General features: G+C 35.3%; 1 protein-coding gene across 4 annotated transcripts in view; it reads right to left on the bottom strand.

The window, feature by feature from the left end:
* GMDS (GDP-mannose 4,6-dehydratase) overlaps nucleotides 1-21,881 on the bottom strand; it is a 336,036-nt gene that overhangs the window by 228,142 nt on the left and 86,013 nt on the right. For all 4 annotated transcript variants that reach the window (XM_063298814.1, XM_063298811.1, XM_063298813.1 and 1 more), the window contains 2 exons: nucleotides 10,727-10,919; nucleotides 9,495-9,599 (listed from right to left, as the gene is read on the bottom strand). In XM_063298814.1, coding sequence (XP_063154884.1) covers nucleotides 9,495-9,599; nucleotides 10,727-10,919 — 298 coding nt within the window. The remainder of the gene's footprint in view (nucleotides 1-9,494; nucleotides 9,600-10,726; nucleotides 10,920-21,881) is intronic.

Genomic DNA, 21,881 nt, shown 5'->3' with positions numbered 1-21,881 from the left:
AAACATCCAATAACTAATCTTAAAAATAAAGATTATGACAATCTTTTCAGCCTTCTCTCTCCATCCTATATTGCTGGACTGCCAGCTAAGGACTGCCATCACACCCATAACATTAGCTCTACTGCTTCATCTTTCTTTGAAAGCAGGCCTAAATTGAAGCTTCAGTGTTCAGGATAATGTCTTTGGGGCAAGAAAAATAAATAAATTCAAGCATTAAGTTTCCAGAAACACAATATAAAATTAGGCAACAGCCTAATGATTAAAGAATCTTTTCTATGCATAAATGTGGGGTTTTCCTTGTACATGTCAAAGAAGGAATAGCAATCCATCCTCACTTCTTGCAATTATTTGAGGTAGAATCACCCCCAAGTAAAGTTCTACCTTCTTGATGATGTGATCTAAAGGCAAAGAACTTAGACTAACAGGGTTAGAAAAGTTAGTCATTTTGCATTCAGATCTGCTAAGCTATTTCACGTAAAGTAGACCTATACAGGAAAGAAGCCTTTAGAATACAGGTAGGCCTCGCTTAGCAATGCTTCAGATAGCAACCGTTTGAAGTGCTGAAGATATAACTTTACGATGAAGCCGTGCTTTTACAACCTTCGCAGTGTTTCTCTCTCAGCCACGTGTCTGCCATTATAGTCAGTTAGTATGCGTTGTTCTGTGCCTGAATTTTTTTTTTCCTCTTTCTTCCCCCTTCACAGAGTGGAGAAGTTGCCTAAACAAGTTATCTCCTTAGGCAATCTCTCCTGTGACCCTTTTTTCCTTTTTTTTTTTGTCACCCTTGCAAAATGGAGAGATTGGAGAGGAAGGGATTACTATTTTCAACTCCTAGTGACCACATAGATTTTCTCCATGACAATCTACCTCTAACCTGGTCTTTCAGGTCTTCCAACAGTGCACCTGTCACCACTCTGAGTCCGTCCACCTTGCTGCTGGTTGTCCTCTTCTTTTCTTTCCACCCTTCCCTGCATTAGAGCCTTTTCCAGAGAGCTGGGTCTTCACATAATGTGTTCAAAGTAGGATAATTTGAGCCTGGTTATTGGTGCTTTAAGAACTTGAACATATTTATTGTGTTTACTGCATTTTATTCTTCTATTATAAAAGCGTGTTAATAATGATGATACTTTTTAATTATCCTGAATGTGTCAGTACACTGCATGTATCTTCTAGTTCGTGGAATGTGGACTACCGTACACTGGCTTCCAAGTAGTCTTGTGGTTAGAGATCATAGCTTGAATAGACTAGTGTGAACATGTTTGGGGTGAAATTGGGCTTTCGTTGCAATTAGTAAGGATTGGGATTTCGTTTGCTAATAGTAAGGATATAATGAAATTGCATATTGGTCCACATACATGATGTCCTTACTATTAGCAAGGAGTGCTGCTATATGAGTATGGTTCATAATATAGTCTTTTCTTTATTTGATTAAAATGCATCATGTTAAACCTTTCATTATGAAAGGGTTGGTGGCAGACAGCAATATTCTTGGGCCCCCATCCGTTGATTATCATATTCTATGGAAGATTTGACTTAGAATGTAAGAGGAATATATGGTTAAAAGCATGAATTAACAAATAAAATAAAATAGCTGTGTTTATTCAACTAAGAGAAAGGGAAAGGACACAATATATTTGAGTGGAGGTGGTCAGGTCTTGTGGAGCTGAGTTGATGAATCCCTGCAGGGAACTAGAGGGGTCAATTTAATGATGAATGAAAGGGTTAGAATTTATGTCACCTAAACTGTTGTGGATATGTATGATATCCATATGATACATATGTGCATATGTACAGTATGTAATGATAGTTGTTACGTTATGCTCTAATAAATGATGGTAGAAGAAGAATCAGATATGAGTTTGAGGAAAAAATGTACATTCTGAATGAATGCAATAATGAGGTGGGAGAAAGGGGTGTGTGGAGTCATTTTGTTTGGTGAGATGAACTGGTGGAAATGGGGTAAGAAAGTACAATAAAAATGACTGGTCCATTTGAAGTTCTAAGAATGACTAAGAATTAGGGTTTTTTTTTACTGAATATCTTTTTTTTTTTAATATGTAATTAAAACATGCATTTTTTCACACAGATCCATGGTAAAAAATAATCTAATAACGTGATTGATTTATGGTGAAAGATTGAGAAAATTAGTCAATGTACAAAAGTGAGGAAAGGTTCTGAATGTGGGACACAACCACAATGTAGTTTTAAGAGTCAAGCCTGAGGGAAAAAATGGAGCAGCCAACAAAACAACATGCTCCTCAATAATATAACTAACCCCCATCTTTTGCCTAAGGACACTAAATATTGTATAATTTGTCATAGTTTTCTTCCTTCTCTTTGTCCACAATTTGCACTGTTTCCTGGGATTATTTTCTTTGTTTCCAGGGATTATTTTCATGAGGATGATAGTTCTTATAATGTTTGCTACATTTTTTTTTTTGTGATCATTGCAAGTTTCAAAATGACAATAAATGATACAGGAAGAGTGTAGGTTCTTATCTCATCGACAACTCAGGTTTCCCAGAAACTTTGGAAACTGTGAAGTGCTTTCCTTTCTCTAAACATCAGTTGCAATGGTTTAAAGGTACATATGGCTTTGAGATATATTAAGGAGCATAGCCCATACAGCAGATGAAGTAAAATCTGTACACAGTGAAGTAAAACCTGCTATGCAGTTCTATTATTACAGAATATACTGTGCTGGTCATTTTTCAAAGGGGGTCTTTGAACTTGGTTATTTTTCATGCTTCCAACACTAAGCTTTACAACAATATAGTTATAAAGAATGAGATAAATAAAGCCTCTACTACCAGCTTAGATGGTAGTATTCTTGCTTCTTGCCTTAAATGGCATAACAATAATATTAACAACTATTTAAATAGGTTTCCTTTATTAGATATCTAATAAATGCTATACCTTAAGAATAAGATTTCCTCCTCTCATAAAAAAAAAAAAAACTGAAAACTTTTGTTTGAAACTTTTAACAACACTCCACTAAACTACCAACCAATTCTGGAAAGAATAATGGAAAAGATTAAACACTTTACAGGAAAGTACCTTCCTTTCCTTCTTTAGGATACATGAAAAGCTGCTTTATAAGATTTTTAAAATGCTTAATATATGAGAGCAATAAGGGTAAAGAAAAAGAAAAAAGAGGCAATGAAATGCAGTTTGCTGAAAGACATTCAAGATTTTTCAAGGGAGCATATAAAAAAGAGGAAAAAATGTTTATGCCTGTTTATTACATTTAAAAGCAGAAATAACTTCAGACTGAGTCTCTTACATACTCCAGGAAAATTATGAGGGAGAAGGGAGAGGGCCTTGAAGAGATACTGAGAAACTGTTACATAAGTGAAGAGGGCTGAAACATTCCTTAATTCCTGGAAAGGGAGACAGTATTAAGGAGAGACTCAGGACTCCTCCTTGGCTTACCAGGGTGTAAGAGGGAAGGAAGGAAAAGCATAAGCAGACTTGCAAGGTTTGGTTATTATTGCCTATCTCAATAAAGTATAGTTCTAGTCTTCCTGTGAGTCAGTTTCCTGATTTGGTCTACCTTGTCAGGTAACATTCACTATTTATTTATTCGTGTCAGAAGCATCACAACTAAAATAAGGCATACTGTAAAACATAGCATTTAAAATGTAAGATATAAAAGTTAAAATATATAAAAGTTAAACAGATCTTGCCCAGGAACTGGCAACATTAATTACGTTCTGTCACACTGTCATGAGGTCCTCAAATGTGCATTGATCAGGGCACAGAGGACAAGTGTACACGTGTGTCGTTGTCAGGCAAGTGGAGTATCTGTTCTTATCAGTTTAACGTTCACTATTGTCCAAATCTAGGCATCTGACTGAGCATCAGTGAAGGCACAGAAATTTGGAAACTGTTTTGTAATCTTTTCGAGACTGATAGAGATTTCTTTTGAACAGAGCATGTCATCTCTCTAGAATGTGTGTGTGTGGTGAGAATTTCATGAGGATAGCCACAGTTTGTGAAATCTATATGAGGCAGGCTGGCCAAAGTCACCCCTAATTGTTTGAGAAAGCACTCACACAAATGGCCTTAGTTATTCCTTTAATTGAATTCACTGAACTAGGAAGGCAATTAGTTTTTCATACTGGTGCATCATTTATGGAATAAGTGAAGCAAGCACCAAATGTAGGTATTACTTGTTTCCCCAGGCCCCCTTAATATATCACTAGGACCACATTAAGCAGTGATTACATTCTGTGGCAGAGATACACAAAATTCAGATCCTCAGTGGGCCATTTCCCCATAGCCAATAACCTAAGCGTTTTCTGTGGGTGATGCAAAATTTGACAGAACTCTCAGAGACAATGGAACTGCCAAACTATTCTTGGAGCATGGTAGAAAAAAGACAAGTATCTCCAGTAGCTTCAGGGCCTACTGCCCTTAATGCTTGCTCTTAGAGATGGCTTCTAAGCAAGAACGATTGCAATGAGCCGATTTAGTAAATGCCTGCTAGTCCTTACAATGAGTTCAAAAATGAATGTGGAATACTGTGCCAATGCAAAGCAAAATAAAGGGGCTAAAGACAATTCATTATTCACGTACTGCTACCTTTCAAAACTAAAACACGTTTCATTTCCTCTGGGCAACTTTACAGAGAGTAATCTGTATCTGATGCAGTAGCATCATACAAAAGAAGGATATTTAAAGAAACAAAGGTTGAGGTTAGCTTTTAGTATTCTTGCATCATATACACAGTGGTGTGCTGGAGCTGGTTTGTACTGGCTTCTGAGAGCCAATTGTTAAATTTTCTGGAATCTTGCAAGTCGGTTGAAAGGAGAACTGAGACCTGATGCCCAGTGCGCAATCTGCTGTTTGGTGGCTACTGCCGCAGGAATGGAGCCAGCAGAGCTGGTTGTTAAATATTTATCAGAACACCACTGCATATATACTACAGTAGATCTCAACAATTATTCAGGCTGCTATTATTGTAAATGACAATATAGAAATAATATAAAACCAATTTATTTAACTCATTATATAAAGCAGCTTTTATACAAAAACATTGATGGCAGGTAGCCTTGCCAGATATGGAAAGGTGTAGTTATGAACCTTCTGAATGTTTGAACATTTCTGTTGTTCTCAGTATTTTTAAGAAGGAAAGCTTTCTTAAAATCTTTTGATCCAAGCTGTCATTTTTCAAGGTATAAACAAGACAAATGACCCTAAACAAAAACTATAAACAGGACAAATGACCCTAAAACAATACAACTGGATTTCCTACCCTTACAAAGTCTTATTTGATATTCGATTGGGCAGGTTGGTTATGCTACGAGTCCTGTCAGCCAGGGACTGTCGGTTGGCAGGAACTAGAAGGCGTGCCTTCTCTTCCGTAGCGCCTGCCCTCTGGAACATTCTCCCTCCAGAAATTAGGATGTCCCCAACCCTGTTGGCCTTTCGTAAGGCTGTGAAGACCTGGCTCTGTGTCCGGGTTTGAGGCCCTGAGCATGTGAGTGATCCAGTTTCTTGGTTATCTTAACATCCATACATTGCTTCTTGGCAGCCATGAATATTTATCTTGTATTTATTTTGTATTTTAATTGTTTTAATTGTAATTGTTTTAACTGTTTTATAGTTTTATTGTTGTAAGCCACCCAGAGTCACTTGCTGAGATGGGTGGCTATAGAAATTGAATAAATAAATAAATAAATATTACCTGTACTATGATTAATTCTTGCCATATTAAAATATACAGACTACTCAGAAAGAGTTGAGTGAAATCAGTCTTTTACAAATATTTTTTATTCTAAAAAAAGCAGATAGATTTACCTTAACTCTAACAATTGCTGCTGCTGCTGCTGCTGCTTTTTTTGGTTTATATAACAGGAAGCAATCATTGTTAAAGATTAAGGAGAATACTATAGTTCATTATGTTTTTAAATAATAAAGGAATTCTAAAGACAGGTTTACTATTTTCCTTGATGCTACTGATACTGTAACATTACAGTACACTGCAAATTCTTGTTTAAAATTTACTGTCGACAAACTGCTGTTGCAATGACAATGCCTAACCTAAAGGACCTGCTCCTCGTTAGTCATTCCAACAGGAAATGAATCTGTCAAATTCCACAAAGAAAGCAGCAAGACGGCCTATACAAATTCTGTTTGCTATTGGCAGTGTAGTCCCAGTCTAGACAGAACCTTAGGAGGAAGCCATTTTGCATTAAAAGGTTAAGCCAAGACTAAATTGGACACCTACTTTATCTAATTTAATGAAATTATGTAGATTTGTATATTTTTGAATTCATAAACAAAGATGCTGCAAAAAACTATGACATTAATTCTTACAACTTTACCAGTTGTAAAACCCTAAAATACAGGTATAATACGTCATCTCTTCATTGTTTTCTTGAGTGAAACGGGAAAAACAAAAAAACCCACATTCCTAAAACAAACATTTCATTTATCAGAATGTCCTGGCAGACCTCCAAAATATTTAGATAATCAGGATTATTATTTGCAAAGACATTCATTGGCATGAGGTCACAAAGTCAATTTTATTTTTTATTTTGCTTCACACAGCAAATCTATAACAAATCAGCCCATTTTTTTAATGCAATGTTTTATATGAGAGCCAGTTTGGTGTAGTGGTTAAGGCACCAGGCTAGAAACTGGAAGACTGTGAGTTCTAGTCCTGCCTTAGGCCAAACCCAGCTGGGTGACCTTGGGCCAGTCACTCTCTCTCAGCAAGCCACTTCTGAAATCTTGCCAGGAAAACTGCAGGGACTAGTCCAGGCAGTCACCAGAAGTCAACACTGACTTGAAGGCACCCTCCCCCCCAAAGTTTTATATGCAGTTTCCAATTATATTGATAATAGGTTGCATTTTCGTTTATGGAATCATGATTTCCACAGCAAAACACTGGGACACCACCCAGTTGTCTTGTCACCAGAATGGGCAGGTAACTGTTTCTGGAGGGCAGAAATGGACAACACTGCCTTCTACTAATTCATCATTCATTTTCACAATTACCTCAGGGCACGTTTTTCTACTCCACTTCCAAAATACGCTTCTCCCTGTTATGTCAACTCAGGTGCTCCTGTCCATTTGGGATAAAGTGCTTCAATCTGTTGGAGGGAAACCTCCGCAACTCATTGGCTCATTTGTAGAGGAAGGACTACCTCTTCAATTCAGCCATGCACTTTACTAGGTTCTGTATCTGCCTTCAATAGCAGAGATGAAACAGCATAGTAGTTACTATCTTTGCTGAGCACAGAGAGGATTTCCTGTACAAAAATCAACATTTTTAAATTGCAATTTTTCTTTTCTTGAGTAAGTATATTTCCTCTGGCCTTTTTTTAAAAGTGGGTTTACCATTGTACTGGTTTTTTTAGTCAACCTAGGTGGAAGGGTTTTGAGTGAATGTAGATGCATATACAAACATGCATGATTATTATTATAATTATTATCCCAAATCAATCCACTGCAGGGTGCAGTCCTCTTTGTTGAAGGTTATAGACTGTAATCTATTATGTGGGTCCAGTGTAGCTTGGAAGACTTTTTGGATTCATCCCCGGTCTAGGGCTGAGAGTATAAGATTGGCCCAAGTCATACAGCCGGCTCCTATTCCTAAGGGTGGACTATAATTTGGGGCTACCCACTCCTAGTCTAGCACCTTAACCACTATACCACACTAGCTCTCATACATACACATACATTAAAATTATAGGCTGCTCAACTCCATCAAAAAAGTAAAGTATGAAAAACACTTCACTTTTATCCTTTCATTAAAAAATACTTATTTCAGCATTGTTTCCAGAATTTAAAAAGTAGACTTTTCACATTAACTCTCTAGGCACAAAAAGTATTCTTTTGGCTTCTTATTTCTAGTCGAAAAAGCAGAGGTACATAGACTTTTCAAAATGAATTCACTTTCATTGGAAAATGACATGCATGTGAAAACACAAGAGAAATTTTTTTAGATAGCTTACAAAAAGAAATGACTTCCAACTTTAAACATCAAGGATATACAGCAATTTCCCATAATCAATCCCTTACTCTATGTTAAACCAAAATCACATTATTTCTACAAATCAACCCCTTAGCACATTATAAAAATCACTAAGTACCATTGCTCCCTCCCTTTATATTAAAAGAAAAGAAAAAAATATAAATCATCTAGTCAACTTCCCCCCCAAAGTAACAGTTACTTAACTATTCCCTTCCTACTACTATTCTATACATTCCTGTCTACTATAATAAATTTTTTTTAAAAAGCATGTAAATTTATCATTATAATTAATAATACAAAAACTATGAATACAAAAAAACATGAATAAGAAAAAAAACCTTAATAATCATAATCCCAATCATTAACGATAAGTGAAGTCATCCAAAGCCATAAAACCATTCAAATAAATAAAAGCAGAGGTATATAGGCTTTTCAAAATGAATTCAATTTCACTGGAAAATGACATGCATGTGTATATAAATAATTATTTGTGGCTATGTATATATGACTTTATGTATATGTGCATGCATATGTATGTGTGGACTGGCTATAATATCTACTGGAAGCAGTCTCAGAATTAGATAGAATGTCAAAGAAGATTTATAGATCAAAAGCAGCAATGAATACAGACTTCTTTTTTCTTTTTCCAAACCATACCACTCTTTAAAGAGGCAACCTGACCTGAAAATTGCTTCATATGAAATCCAGCTTACTTTCAATTTTATAAATATCAGAAACCACACAAAAAACTGTCAGAAAGATATTGGGTTAGCTGACTTAAGCTGTTTTACACCATTTTAATTAATTTGAAAGCAAACCTTATGAATATAGAAACTTCTCTTATTTCACCCAGTGATGAAAGCTCTAATGGATCTTTCTTTTTAAATGTCTTATAGTCATACTAATTTCTGTATCAGAATAGACTGTTTGAAAGTTATAACTCACTGACAGGTAGAATTATTCCTACCTTCCTTTTAAAAAGTTTATGTCCAGCTGTCCAGGGATAACTAAGGACATTTTAAGAACACTGAAAGTGTGTTTCTGATTTCCAACTGCCATTCAAAAAATAAGAATAAATGAACAGCAGCTATGATGTATTTTGATATAACTCTGAAAGCGGGAAGAATTTGGCATGGAAAAGCAACTTCATTTTATTTTAACCATCTAAAATGCCCACTCCCCAAATATTGGCATCTCTCATTTCTACTCTTTTCATATTTATCCCCAAAGACATTTTTAAGAAGTTGGGGAAATGCAAGTAATTTCTGAAAATGTAGCAAAACTTTTATTTATGCCCTCTTTAATCAATATGAATGTTAATCTGAACCTCAGTTACTTTTTTCTATAAACTAGTGAACTCCAAACTATTGCATAGCACTCTAACCTCTAGTTTACATGTAAAAGCTTTTACTATAAAGAATCTATCCAAGAACAATTAGTTAAACAGAAATGTATTCCTCTTCAGACATAGATTAGAATATTAATGGAAATTTCTGGACATTTTCCTTACCTCTCCTGGGACTCTCATGGTTGAAAAGAATACCATTCACAGCAAAGAGGTTATAGGCCTCCCTGAAATTTACCACAATCCAATACGCATAGAGCTTGGCTGCCCCTGAAACAATTATTGTAATTATTTATTGAAATATTTACAAAAGTTAGTATATTCACTAACATACCCATACCAAAAAGAAAAAGATCATTTCCAAGCAATTCATTAGAGCACTCACCCAAGATGTTGTGCTTCTCAATTTACGTTAGCACAAACTGATATGGAACAAAACAGCAACCATGCTCACCAACAAATGTTAGGGGGCTTTTCCAATCATGTCCTATCACAGGTATAACTGATATTTAAGCTTTAAAACAATACACTAGTAGAACTCTTAACAACCCTGTGGAATAATCTTTACTTGAAAAATGTAAGATGGAGGTGGGAGATAATATTTAACTTCACTTGGTTCAAAATTCCAATTTGTTTTAATGCTGTATTACCTAAATACTCTTTTAATTCAGGTTCATCACAAAAGTGCACGATAGCCATAAAATAAAATAAAATCCATTCAAGTGATCCAAAATCACTTGATCGCTTGAATACTATTTTACAATTAAAAAACAGAAGAGTAAGCATTTAAGGAAAACAGAGATCCATATTTTGGATCTGAACAATGCCTATCAGGATAGTGATGTTAGCTCACTTCCAGCAAGGAATGATACCAGGCTACCATGTAAGAAATACAATCCATGTAAATAAAAAAATTATTAAGTACCCATATAATAGCTAGATGTTGTTTATCAATAAAAACAAATACGTTTTTCTATAATTAAAATAATAGTAAGCAGATAAGATAAAGGTCTTTCTGCAATGAAAATAATGGCAAGAAGAAAGATAAAGATATTGTCTTAAAAAATGAAATAAATGACTGCATAAAATAGAACTTTAAAAAACAACTTTATCTTGGCATTCTGTCCAAAGCCTTCAACCTGACAGCATCTGGACAACCCTGTCTGAGTAAGAAGTTATCGGACACAATAATACATCACTTCCATACTGCTGCAGAAAAGCTACAGACACATGAATGATGTAACCAGAAATCAAACTCAACCTGAAGAAGACTTTTACTTTCCAAAGCTCTTCAAGACAAATAGGCTAAGCCTTTAGATTACTGCACCAACACAATTGGTGTTGCATCCCTTTATAAGAGACTCTTTTGAATCTGTCAAGAGGGTTAATATACCTACCATATGGTGATCTGGGATAAAATGGAGTAGTCTCCTTTTGAGGTATTTCTTGCACTTTTCCATAAAGTTCACTTGTTGAGGCTTGATAGAATTTTACAGAGTTTATGAGACCACATGTCTTGATAGCATCTAGCAATCGTAAAGTGCCAATTCCATCAACATCTGCTGTATATTCTGCTAAATCAAAAGATATCTGAGGAGACACAAAAAGCCAAAATACAAAATGAAAAGCAATGCTATCCACAAAGTAGAATGTAAGGCTCAGACATGCTTTTTAATAAACTGGAAGGTATATCTTGTGTTGTATCTTAAACATGATACCTGTATATCAGGTAATCCCATCATTCTGATAAAGTCAAGTTATGAAATTCTTTCTTTCATGCATTCCAGTTCTGCCTTCCTGAGAAAAAACATGAATGTGTGGGGCCTTATCATTATTTTATTTTAAAATACAGATTGCCTTTTGTTATGGATTGTTCTCTAATCAATAAAATCAATTTATTATGGACTGGTCGCTAATCAATAAAAATTAAGTAAAGCAAGAATAAACTATCACTATATCAAATCAAATTCTATTCAAACATTCAAATGTTCAAGACCATATGTGATTGCCACTATATTTGGAAAACAAATTTACACTTAAACAGAGATAGTTATTACCAATATCACCCTCTCCTAACTTTTTTATATTCACTTACAAACCAAATAATTCTATTTAAGGAATCTGGATTTAAAGGGGATATTATAAATATAAATTTACCAAATAGAAATGCTGCCTGAACCCAGACTCATTGTAATACAAGATGGGCGGGAAAGAAATATGATAAATAAATAAATAAATAAATAAATAAAATATCAAGATTTTTTAGAAGCATTTCTCTGACTTAAAATATCTCAGTTCTGTGCTCATTTCTACACCTTTTCCTATGGTGGGTTTATTGCGTTTAAAACCTGCATGGCTGCTGAATGTTTATCAAGCAAAGCTTTCCTCTTCTCTATGTCAGGGGGAATTTCTTGAATTTCTGCCCATTAAAGAATTTTCAAGTTTTTTTGTGGTTACTGAAAGGCATCCCAAAAACCTAAGTCGCTGGATACGTTGCTGGACATACACTGGCAATCTTTATTGCAATACAAGATAATTGTACTGAAGGACTTTATAATGTTAGTAGGAAGCAAAAGATGGAAGAAGTGACACAACTTGGACCCAACAGTGTTAGACAACTTTTGTCCATACTCCAACCTTCCCTTTTTAGGGAAAGTTATTGAGAGGGTGGTTGGCACACAGCTACAGAGGTTCCTGGATGGACCCTTTTCAGTCTGGATTCAGGCCGAGGCACAGCACTGCAACAGCACTGGTCACACTAGTCGATGACCTTTGCAGGGCTCGGGATGGGGTGGTGCGACCATTCTGGCCTTTTGATACCATCGACCATGGTATCCTTCTGGTGCTGGTTATTACCTTTAAAGCCTTCTATGGCACAGGGCCAGGTTATCTGTGGGACCACCTCTCCCTAAGGACAACTACCCATCCTACTAGATTAGATAGGGTAGGCATGCTGCTAGTGCCTTCCCTTAAACAGTACCATCTTATGGGATTGAGGGAGCAAGCCTTTTCCATGGCAGCCCCTGCCCTATGGAACACCGTTCCCTCTGAAGTTTGGCAGGCCCCCACCCTCCTAGCCTTCCAAAAAGCACTTAAGACTTGGCTTTTCCCCCAGTGCTGGGATAAGGTGAGACCGATGAGAGTTTTTGTGGTGGACTGCTTGTTAAAGTTTATTATGGTGCCAAGTTTTTAATTATTTGTGGTTTTAATAGATACATGCATATATTGTACAATGATGCTGTTTTAACTGTTGTTGGGAGCCATCCAGAGTTCGGTATAAGATAGGTAGCTATATACATGTTTTAAGTAAGTAAGTAAGTAAGTAAATTTCACCCCTTTCCTTCAGGACTTAAATATTGGCCTGGCTGCATTATGAACAAAAGTATTTTTCATCCATAAAGCCCTGCAAAGTATAAACTAAATGGACAAGGCAATAGGATCTTGGAAAGAAATTAAGTATGAAGCTCCCTATTTCCCTCCCATTACAATCCCTAGGCTGATGGGAAATCCTTGCTCTCCTTCAGCCTAATCCTCATTCAGCGGATAGAGGGAAACACCATGTTCAACGCTCTGAACATCTCTCCCCCTGTGAATCCCTCTCTCTCTACACACTTGAGAAGTACTCCAAACTTTTTCTGATATCAGATCACATTAAGGCTATAAATATGCTTTATCTATTACATGCTGGTCATGAACTTTGGCAAGATAAGAACCTCCTCTGACATACGAGATCTTATGTTCCAGTGAATAAGATGAGATGTTTCTGGCATTTCTCTTGTTTCTGAATCACTAACAGAATCTATATACTTCAATGTTTAAGAGTAATCCTTTCAGAAACAGTATGAAAAGACAGGGTGACATATTTTAGAATATAAACTGTATAATGATTATAAACCGTCCTTGCAATATATTAATGAATTCAACATAATCCTAAGTATTTTATTCAGCGTTCTAATTGTCAAATATCGAAAACGGAAGCTACGCTGGGCAGGACATGTCGAGCGCATGTCCAATGGCCGTTGGACAACAGCAGTTGCTGAATGGCATTCAAGAGAAGTAAAAAGACCTATCGGCCAACCTCCAAAGGGATGGGAAGATCCAATAGTCAAGGACTTTGGCCAATCCTGGAGAAGAAAAGCCAGGAATCGAGACGAATGGAAAGCGAGTTGCGACCAGCAGGACTCTGTCTGGTGACAGTCTGGTCAATTGAGGTGATCAAGGTGATTTTATTCAGAGCTAAATATCACTGAAAATTGTATTAGCATAATTAGGTTTATAGTCATAATTTTCTTATTTTATTGCCAATCCATTAGTTAATTTGGTGGACAAAATTGTTGGTTGTCAGCATTATAAAGGGGAGGGATTTTTTTTTTTTAAAAAAATAACTTAGTTGAGAATCATAAGCCGGATTTTAAAATTAGGAAAATGTCAAGTTTTTGTAAAATGCATACTTTATAAAACATGTATATTTATAAATCATATTTATTTGAGTTTTCATTACTTCCCAATCTCCAAATTGCTGCAGCATAGCTAGGACAGGATAAAGTTTGAAATGTTGCAGTGTCAATGATTAGTGACACTCTAATGCTCTAAAAGTTTTTATATATAGTGAAATCCAGCTGTGCTAAATGCTTTAAACGTTAAAAAAAAAAAGGTGGGGGTGACTTTCAGAACCACTAAAAAAACTTCCACAGGGGAGCTGTAAAAGAATAGCCAATTAATTCTGCATTATAGATACCATGGGAATCAATGACTATGAATAAAATGTGAATAGAGAAAAGTGACCAAAATTTATATTTCAACATTTCATAATTAATTTTTATGTGCAGCACTAAGTGCCTTCAACTGAAATATACTTATGTATGAAAAGGCAAGTAATACTTTTAAATAGACATGGTTGGTAAAAACAGATGTTTTCATCAGGAATGGAAGAAAAAAATGTAAAACTATTCCTTTATTAGAATCAACCAAAAAGCCAGAAAAATGTTCAGGCTTTTGAGTTCTCCAAAACTCATTTTTTTCAATGTAGTTATGAAACTTTTATTTACAATCGGGGGTGGGGGGATAAAACAGTAAGGAAAGCTAACATACCTAGAACTACCAATTAATAAATACTATTGCAGAACTATACCAGGGATACCAGCACACTACTTGATGATCAAAACAAATAAAATAAAAGGAGAATGAACATATTTATAGTTTGAATTCCTTGATTTTTTTTTTAAATTTAAGGTCCATTTCTCTGAAAGAGTCATATTCCACATCCTTTATAGCCACTTCTGCCCCATAGAGCTGTGGCTGAATGCTATGAAGCTGTTATTTTCATATGTGTGGCACATATTAAATATCAAGTTTTAAATATACAAGACTCCTTTTTTTATATAAGAAGGGAAACTGAAGTGCCCATAGAAATACATTCTCTAGTTTCCTGAATCCTAGAACACCCCCCAACCCCCATTTATTAACCTTTGGGAAAGTAAATTCCATATATGAATATAAGTGTCTCATTCTCAGCATCCCCTGCAAATATTCTGAGAAGGATGGTGCACTTGAACAGAAGCTAAGCATCAAAATGATTCAGGTGGCAAATTAGTCTGAATCTGCTTTTTTATATAAAAGTTATGGCTTGAAAAAAGGCAGGCAGGATGCATTCCAAAAACGTGGTATCTACAGTCACCACTGAAAAAGAAACAAAATAAAATGAAATGCAAGTGGAAATGAGGAAGAACAAATTTTGGCTATTCTGAAATCAGCTGCAATATCAGGGAATTTTTTAAAATGCCAAGATCCAGCACTTAAAATTCTATCTTGTACTACACAGTTTCTTTAAGGTCCAAATACTACAGGAAATAAGTGCTTATCTGTGAAAGCCAGAAAAATAACAAAGGTAAAGGGGGTGTTTTCTATTCTTTTGCTGTTCTGCCCCCAACTGTGAAGTGTTTGGCACTTCCTCTTTGACCCAGCCATTTCACAGTGCATTTGGCTTTAATCAGGTGGAAGGCAGGAACTCAACATCCTGCAGCCTTGCTCTGATTAGGAGGAGTCTAATTCTACAAATTGGCATATTCTTCCTTTGCTCTTGCTTATTTGATGAATCATTTGTTTTAAAGTATTTCAAAGGAACACTAGAAAAGTAGCAGGCTAAGATTGTTACCATTTTCAAGTCTATTTATAATACCCCTAAGAAAAGAATGTATATTTTCACGTCAATAAACTAATGTTTCAGCATTCTCGTAAATTAATGCCACAAAGCCATTATCCTGTCGAAAAACATGCTGACTACTAAAACCACCAATCTATAAAACGTCATAGACTGGATCTTTTAAAAAAGAAGTATAAAGTAATAAATTTAAAAGTGCTTTATTGATATAAGGTCTAGTCACTTCAATGGAGTCCACACAAGTGCAATGAATTATTTTTGGAGGAATGATTGATATTGAAGATGCATAAATAAGCACCCCTCCAAAATCTCTGAAACAGAATATATGGTTCAATGGTGGTTCACATGTTTTGCATATACTGTAGAAGGTGCAAGATTATTTGAGTTAACTGAGTAATTGGTCTTGAGTAATAAAGATGGAAAACAAATGGAGACACTGGATGTTCAAACAGATACAATTAATTTATTATACATTATTTCTTCTACCATCCACCTAAGTATTGGAACAATGCATTCAAGTCCGTCCTTCCTTCCTTCCTTCCTTCCTTCCTTCCTTCCTTCCTTCCTTCCTTCCTTCCTTCCTTCCTTCCTTCCTTCCGTTTATTCCTAACCTTGAAAGTTCCAAATATTTATTACTTGCAATAGGTCAACCTCAGTAAACTTTATGGCTAAATTGGCTAGAAATATTTCTTCAATATTGTTAGAGTATTGGAAAAAAATGCACACGACAATCAATAGAAAACCCTGAATTTGTGGGTACAGTTATTTCCTTTTCCAAATGCAAATCCAACAAAGACCCCACCCACCCAAAACAACCCCACAGTGGTTTATATCCAATGATGTCCATGTATTAATGGAATGGAATACCCCAGCACAATGGATTTCTTCTTCCTACTCCCGAATGTGATTGAAGTTTAGAGGACACCCTGGAATAGATTTAAGGCAGATGTTTAGCTTCATTATATAAAGAGATATCTATCTGCATAAGACTGGATGAAGCCCAGTAACAACATATAAAACGATCAGATTCTTCTTAGGTAGCAAGAAGTATGGAGAACAGAGTATTCACCTCAATAGGAATAGACCTTTGTTATTATCCCCGTCTACCCTCCTCTCTTTTCTGGAATCTACCCCTTAAGGTCATTGATGGCAGACGAGAAAGACAGCCTAGGCAGAGCCTGGCCCTTTCAGTTTCCACAATATGCATTCTCACGATCAGTGGCAAATTTCTGCAACTGCAACAGAATTCAAGCTATGTTCTTTTTCATGCAGACTGAAAAATAACTGCTTTTCAGTCTCATGCAGAAGCCTGAACCCCCATCCCGCAAATGACATGCTACTTTACCAAGAGAGAGGTGCTGTGCTCATCTTTGTGCAAGATTCAAGGGACTTATTTCAAGTGATTTGTTGCAATATAAGGGGACAACACTAATGGTAAAATTGTTTGCAGATTATCTTACTTAATAGATCTGTAGAGCAGATTGGATTAGAATACTTCAAACAATATGATCCAATATGTGCCTCATAAGGTTTTAATTTCAGGGGCAATAACCCATAGTCCATGAGCCATGTATGTTGGGCCCCATTTTTGCAGCTCTCTAAGACTAAGCCATCAAAATTCAGCAGCAAACAGTTAAATATCAGCAGTGTTATTTTTTTGCACATGTTAAAGGAACTAGGTATGCTTAACATGTATTTTACTTTTAAAAAGCCCGACTATCCCCAAGTGAAAATCAAGGCTGAAAATGCCTTGTGATCACTGCAACATTCAGATGTTGGGAAAAAAGAGGAAAAATTCTGGCTACAACTTTTTTTTTTAATTCATCAAAGTCACAACAATTCCACACCACGAAAACTTCTCACCAAACGCAAAAACATAATTTTAGCAACTGATATTAAAAAAAGGAAAGTCTCATTTCAAACTCTGGTTACTTTCTCATCATTATAATAGTAATACTATACCATGAGATTGAAATTGATTTCATTTGGACATTGCTAACATTAGATATTCAAACTCAGAACTGGTAAAAGAAGAAAAACTTCAATTAAAAGTATATGATAATCGGTAGCAAAGACCCATTTAAACTAAGCTTGTTGGATAACTGAATTGTTATTCTTTGCCATATTTAGAACTGTGTTTCCACACGACAAAATGTGTACATTAACATGTTTTTACTAGAGTATTTTGCATATTTTTTTAAGATTTGGATTCTCCAAAGCATCTGAACAATGTCTAAATTTATTCCATGATTCTATGAGTCAAGAAAAAGTAATTACTATATCACAGCATAAAAAAATACCATTCTTTTTCCTGAGCTATTATACTGTATAACAGGAAAACAATACGCTTTTTAAATTTCATTTGCATTTATATATTTCTGGATATGTTATGTAACTCCATGGAACTGCTAGCTTGGGACAAAGGTCATTTGGAAGGGATGTGCCTTTAACAACTTACAAAAGCTTGCTTCTGACTTCCATAATATAAGAGGAAGCATCTCTCAGTAAAGGAAGGATGCTCATGTTAAATAAGGAAATGAGTTTGCAGGATGTACACATGTTGCTTTCTATTAAGGATAAGCAATTTCTACAACAATAACAACAAAAAGCAATAGAGTCCTTTTATTTTAGGAGATTGTCTACTTAGAGCTTAACTGTACAGCTATAAAAGGGATAAAATTATTTCAATAAAATTGTTTAGCCCAAATACTGTTGTTTAACTAAAATACATTCAATTAACCATTGGTTGTGAAAATTGACTTTCACCTTTTCTTGCTTTCTTTCACAATTAACTATGCAAATGATAGTCCAGGAAAGCAAGGTTCAACAAAAGCATGCATTATGTATTTTGGATTATTTGCAGTGGTTTAGCTCCACATGCAGGTAAATTTTTACCCATGTTTATGTGAGTACTTGAATATTTATGCTTCAACTTTTTCTGGACAAAGCCCTGAATCCACAGAATCATTCAATAGGTTCTGTGTAGCCGAAGTGGTTTAGAACATGCTTTTCATGAATCTGAATTTCATTTTCATAACTTCAGAAGTTGGTAGTGTAAGATTAGGACCAGCAGTCCAAAGGAAAAAGAAAAAAGAAAGAAAGAAGATATATTGGGTGGAGAGTCCCACATACTGATTCTTTTGTTTGAATGTGTTCCAAGTAATATGACTTGGCATGTTAAATCATTATCATCAGCTAGTCTTTTGGTTTCTAAACTTTCGAAATGTAATAATCAACTACAGAAGGTGGGAGGCATGGAATGTAACTTTCAGGCAACACATACATTTATTTGATGCTGAGTTAAAGTGTGCTTATTTTAGAAGTAGCAAAACAGTAGGCAAAGTATTAAATAATTTAAAGCATCACCCACCCACTGATATGGAGATAAAAACTACAGCAAACAAGCTTTATATTGCCAAGTGATACTTGGGTAACACTATAAATTACCACATCTGGAAGACTTTACATCTGGAAGACTTTATTTATAAAATAATAAAAAAGAATATATCAATCTTAATTTTTTTTTAATTTTTAGGATTAGCATTTCTACTAGTATAGGTAGTCCTTGATCAGTGACTCCCTTGTTTAGCAACTGTTTGCAGTTATTACAGTGATGAAAAAGTAACTTTGTGACCAATCCTCACATTTATGACCTTCGCAGTATAGCTGTAAAGCAAAGGAAAGCAGAAGTAAGATCATCAGCACAGTCACGGTTTCCCTTAGTGATCGTTTTGCTAAACAACCAAGTTGTCCATCCCAATTGTGGCCACTAAACAAGGACTACCTGTAATAGTCTTTCATGTATCAAGTTTGCAATGGTTAAGAAACACTGGCAGGTATGAAAGCATCAATGGTGGTCTTTGAATCTTAAGCATCATCAGTACTAAAGTCCCAATCCAATGAGCCTTAGAAATCAGAGTTAATTTTAAGGTTATAATATATCATCAACCAGTGATAAAAAGCAGTGTCAGTAAGCAACAACATTTGATAATTATCTTAAAATTCATATTCCCCATAAATAACACTAAGACAGTTCTACCAGTGTACTTATTTTACTTTTAAATAATCAAATAGTAACATTACTTTGGACAGTATATAAGTAAACTAAAGAAAGAAAAACAGAATATTATTATAATAAAACACAAAACAATACAGCCGGTTAAAACTAGGCACAATGTATTAATGCAGCACGTAAAACCAAAGTAATACTAGTATCAAAAGTACAACTTATAAAGATATAAAATCACAGTGCAGTTATATTAAAACAATGTATTTGTGTTCTGTTACCTTTTCTAAATTTATATAAAAATATGTTTATTTTGTACTTCAAACTTTACTCACAAGGGGAAAAAAAACAGTTATTGACCTCTTCTCCCATGATATAACTTCTGCAGCAGTGGTGGACAATGATGATAACCTCATTACCAAATTTTTAAAAGATTCTAAAATTAGAATGTGTTAAATGGTGGAATAAGAAAATAAATGGAGGCCCACTCCTTCAAATATAACAGCAATGACTGAACCTAACATTCTGAACGGAGAAGATAGTGCAGATATAGGAGATCAAATGTGTGCTATCTTTTACAATTAATATGCATTTATATTACTAATATATGGTCCTTGAAAATTATAGTTTATATGTCTTTTACATCACAGTGAGTGAGTTCTTAAATTAATTATTGCTCCACATTCAAAGCAGCATTTACTTGGATTAACATGGCAGTCAGGTCAGTTGCTTCTTAGCCTACATTCACTGATTTGGGGAGATTATGTTGGAGACTCACAATTCAGTCAGGATCATCTGAATCCACAACTTGAATGAACTAGCATGGTGTATGTGTATTAGCCAGTACACAGCCAGTGACTGGTTGTGTACTTGTACTGACTGGTACATGGCCTTGACATGTTCATACTAGCATTTTTTGAGCTTTCACAATTATGAAATGGATAATCATTCCAATCAGATGTCTTCTTTTCATGGGGTTGCCATTTCATCCTACCAGCACTTTCACGTATCTTAAGTGTTTGCCCAAGCTGTGAAATCACTAACAATCCAATACTCTTTAGTGATTTCTGGGAAGCTAAGAAGTATTTGAACCCATCCACAGTTATGTTAAAACTAATATAAACTTCGAAGAAGCAGACTGGTTTTACTGAATACATTTGAACTAGTTTATCTTAGTAAAATTACAATTATTGAGAAACAATATCAATCTACACTAGAATCTCTAAGGCTGTCTTTTTTCACCTGGTGGCACATTTGAAATTTTGGAAACATGTTGTGAGCACTCTGGTGGGGCAGCTTATTCATTCCCATGACGACTGCTTTGGAAGCCATTATCACTTACAATGCACCAATTTACCAGAATCAGTCATGGGCTCTTGAACCCTGCCATGCATAGTATCTTGTACAACCCCTGTTTATCTTTGGCCTTTTCCATGGGAAGGGAATCCCCTTTCAAAGCAAGCACTGGGGTTCAGTTGTCCCTGATTTTTACTTTTATTTTAAAAGCATGGTGGGGGTGATGCAGAGAGAGGTACATAAATGGAGATTAAGCAGAAAGCTGGCACTCTACTTTGTAGTATGTCAAATTCTGTTATTTTAATTAAAATAATTAATATATATATATATATATTTATAGTAAGGCTGGGAGCCCAGAAGACAAAAATAAGATAACTGGGAGCATACTGCTGTCTTTGGAGACCAAGCTGGATGATTTACAGTATTTTTTACCAACAGTATTTGCATTCAATTAAAACTTGGAATACATAGAAAGGAAATGAATAGCTACTGAAGTACTTCAAAAGAGTGCTTTGCTTCATCAAGGCCTTAAATGAAATGTCCCTTCAATGCAAGGTTACAAAGTGAAGTAGTACCCCACTTCTAAATATTAGAGTGGAGTGGCCATCCTATGGAGCCTGTGTGCCACCTGTTATTTAGTCAAAGTGCCTGCCTGAATTGAATGGCCACTGCCTGGATGCTTCAGACAGAAGTGTCAATGCAAGATGTTAGAAAGAGACAGAGTGCAGCCAATCTCCATAAGATAATGACCACTTTTTACTGAACCAATAATAATTTTTCAGTAACTGTTTTGCATTTGCAAAGTTCTGGAAAGATACAATATAGGAATTAACTTTCTTGCAAATAGCTAAAAACCAAAGTTTTTAACAATTGTAATGTTGCAATGTTTAGGCAATTAAATAAAGCAATGAATCAACATGTGTGTGTAAAAATATTTGGCACTGATTAAATCAAGCAGTGTTAAAATACAATGGTAGCAGCACAACAAAGCATGAGTGAGACTAGAAGAGAGCGATGGAATTTCCTGGACTGATGCTAAGACCTAAAGCATCTTAGAAAGCAGCAAAGCTCTCTTTCTAAGCCTTACTGC

Source organism: Candoia aspera, chromosome 3, assembly GCF_035149785.1.
Source record: "Candoia aspera isolate rCanAsp1 chromosome 3, rCanAsp1.hap2, whole genome shotgun sequence".
NCBI lineage: Eukaryota > Metazoa > Chordata > Lepidosauria > Squamata > Boidae > Candoia > Candoia aspera.
Note: the sequence above shows the minus strand (reverse complement) of the source record. Positions and strands in the feature narration are given on the sequence as shown.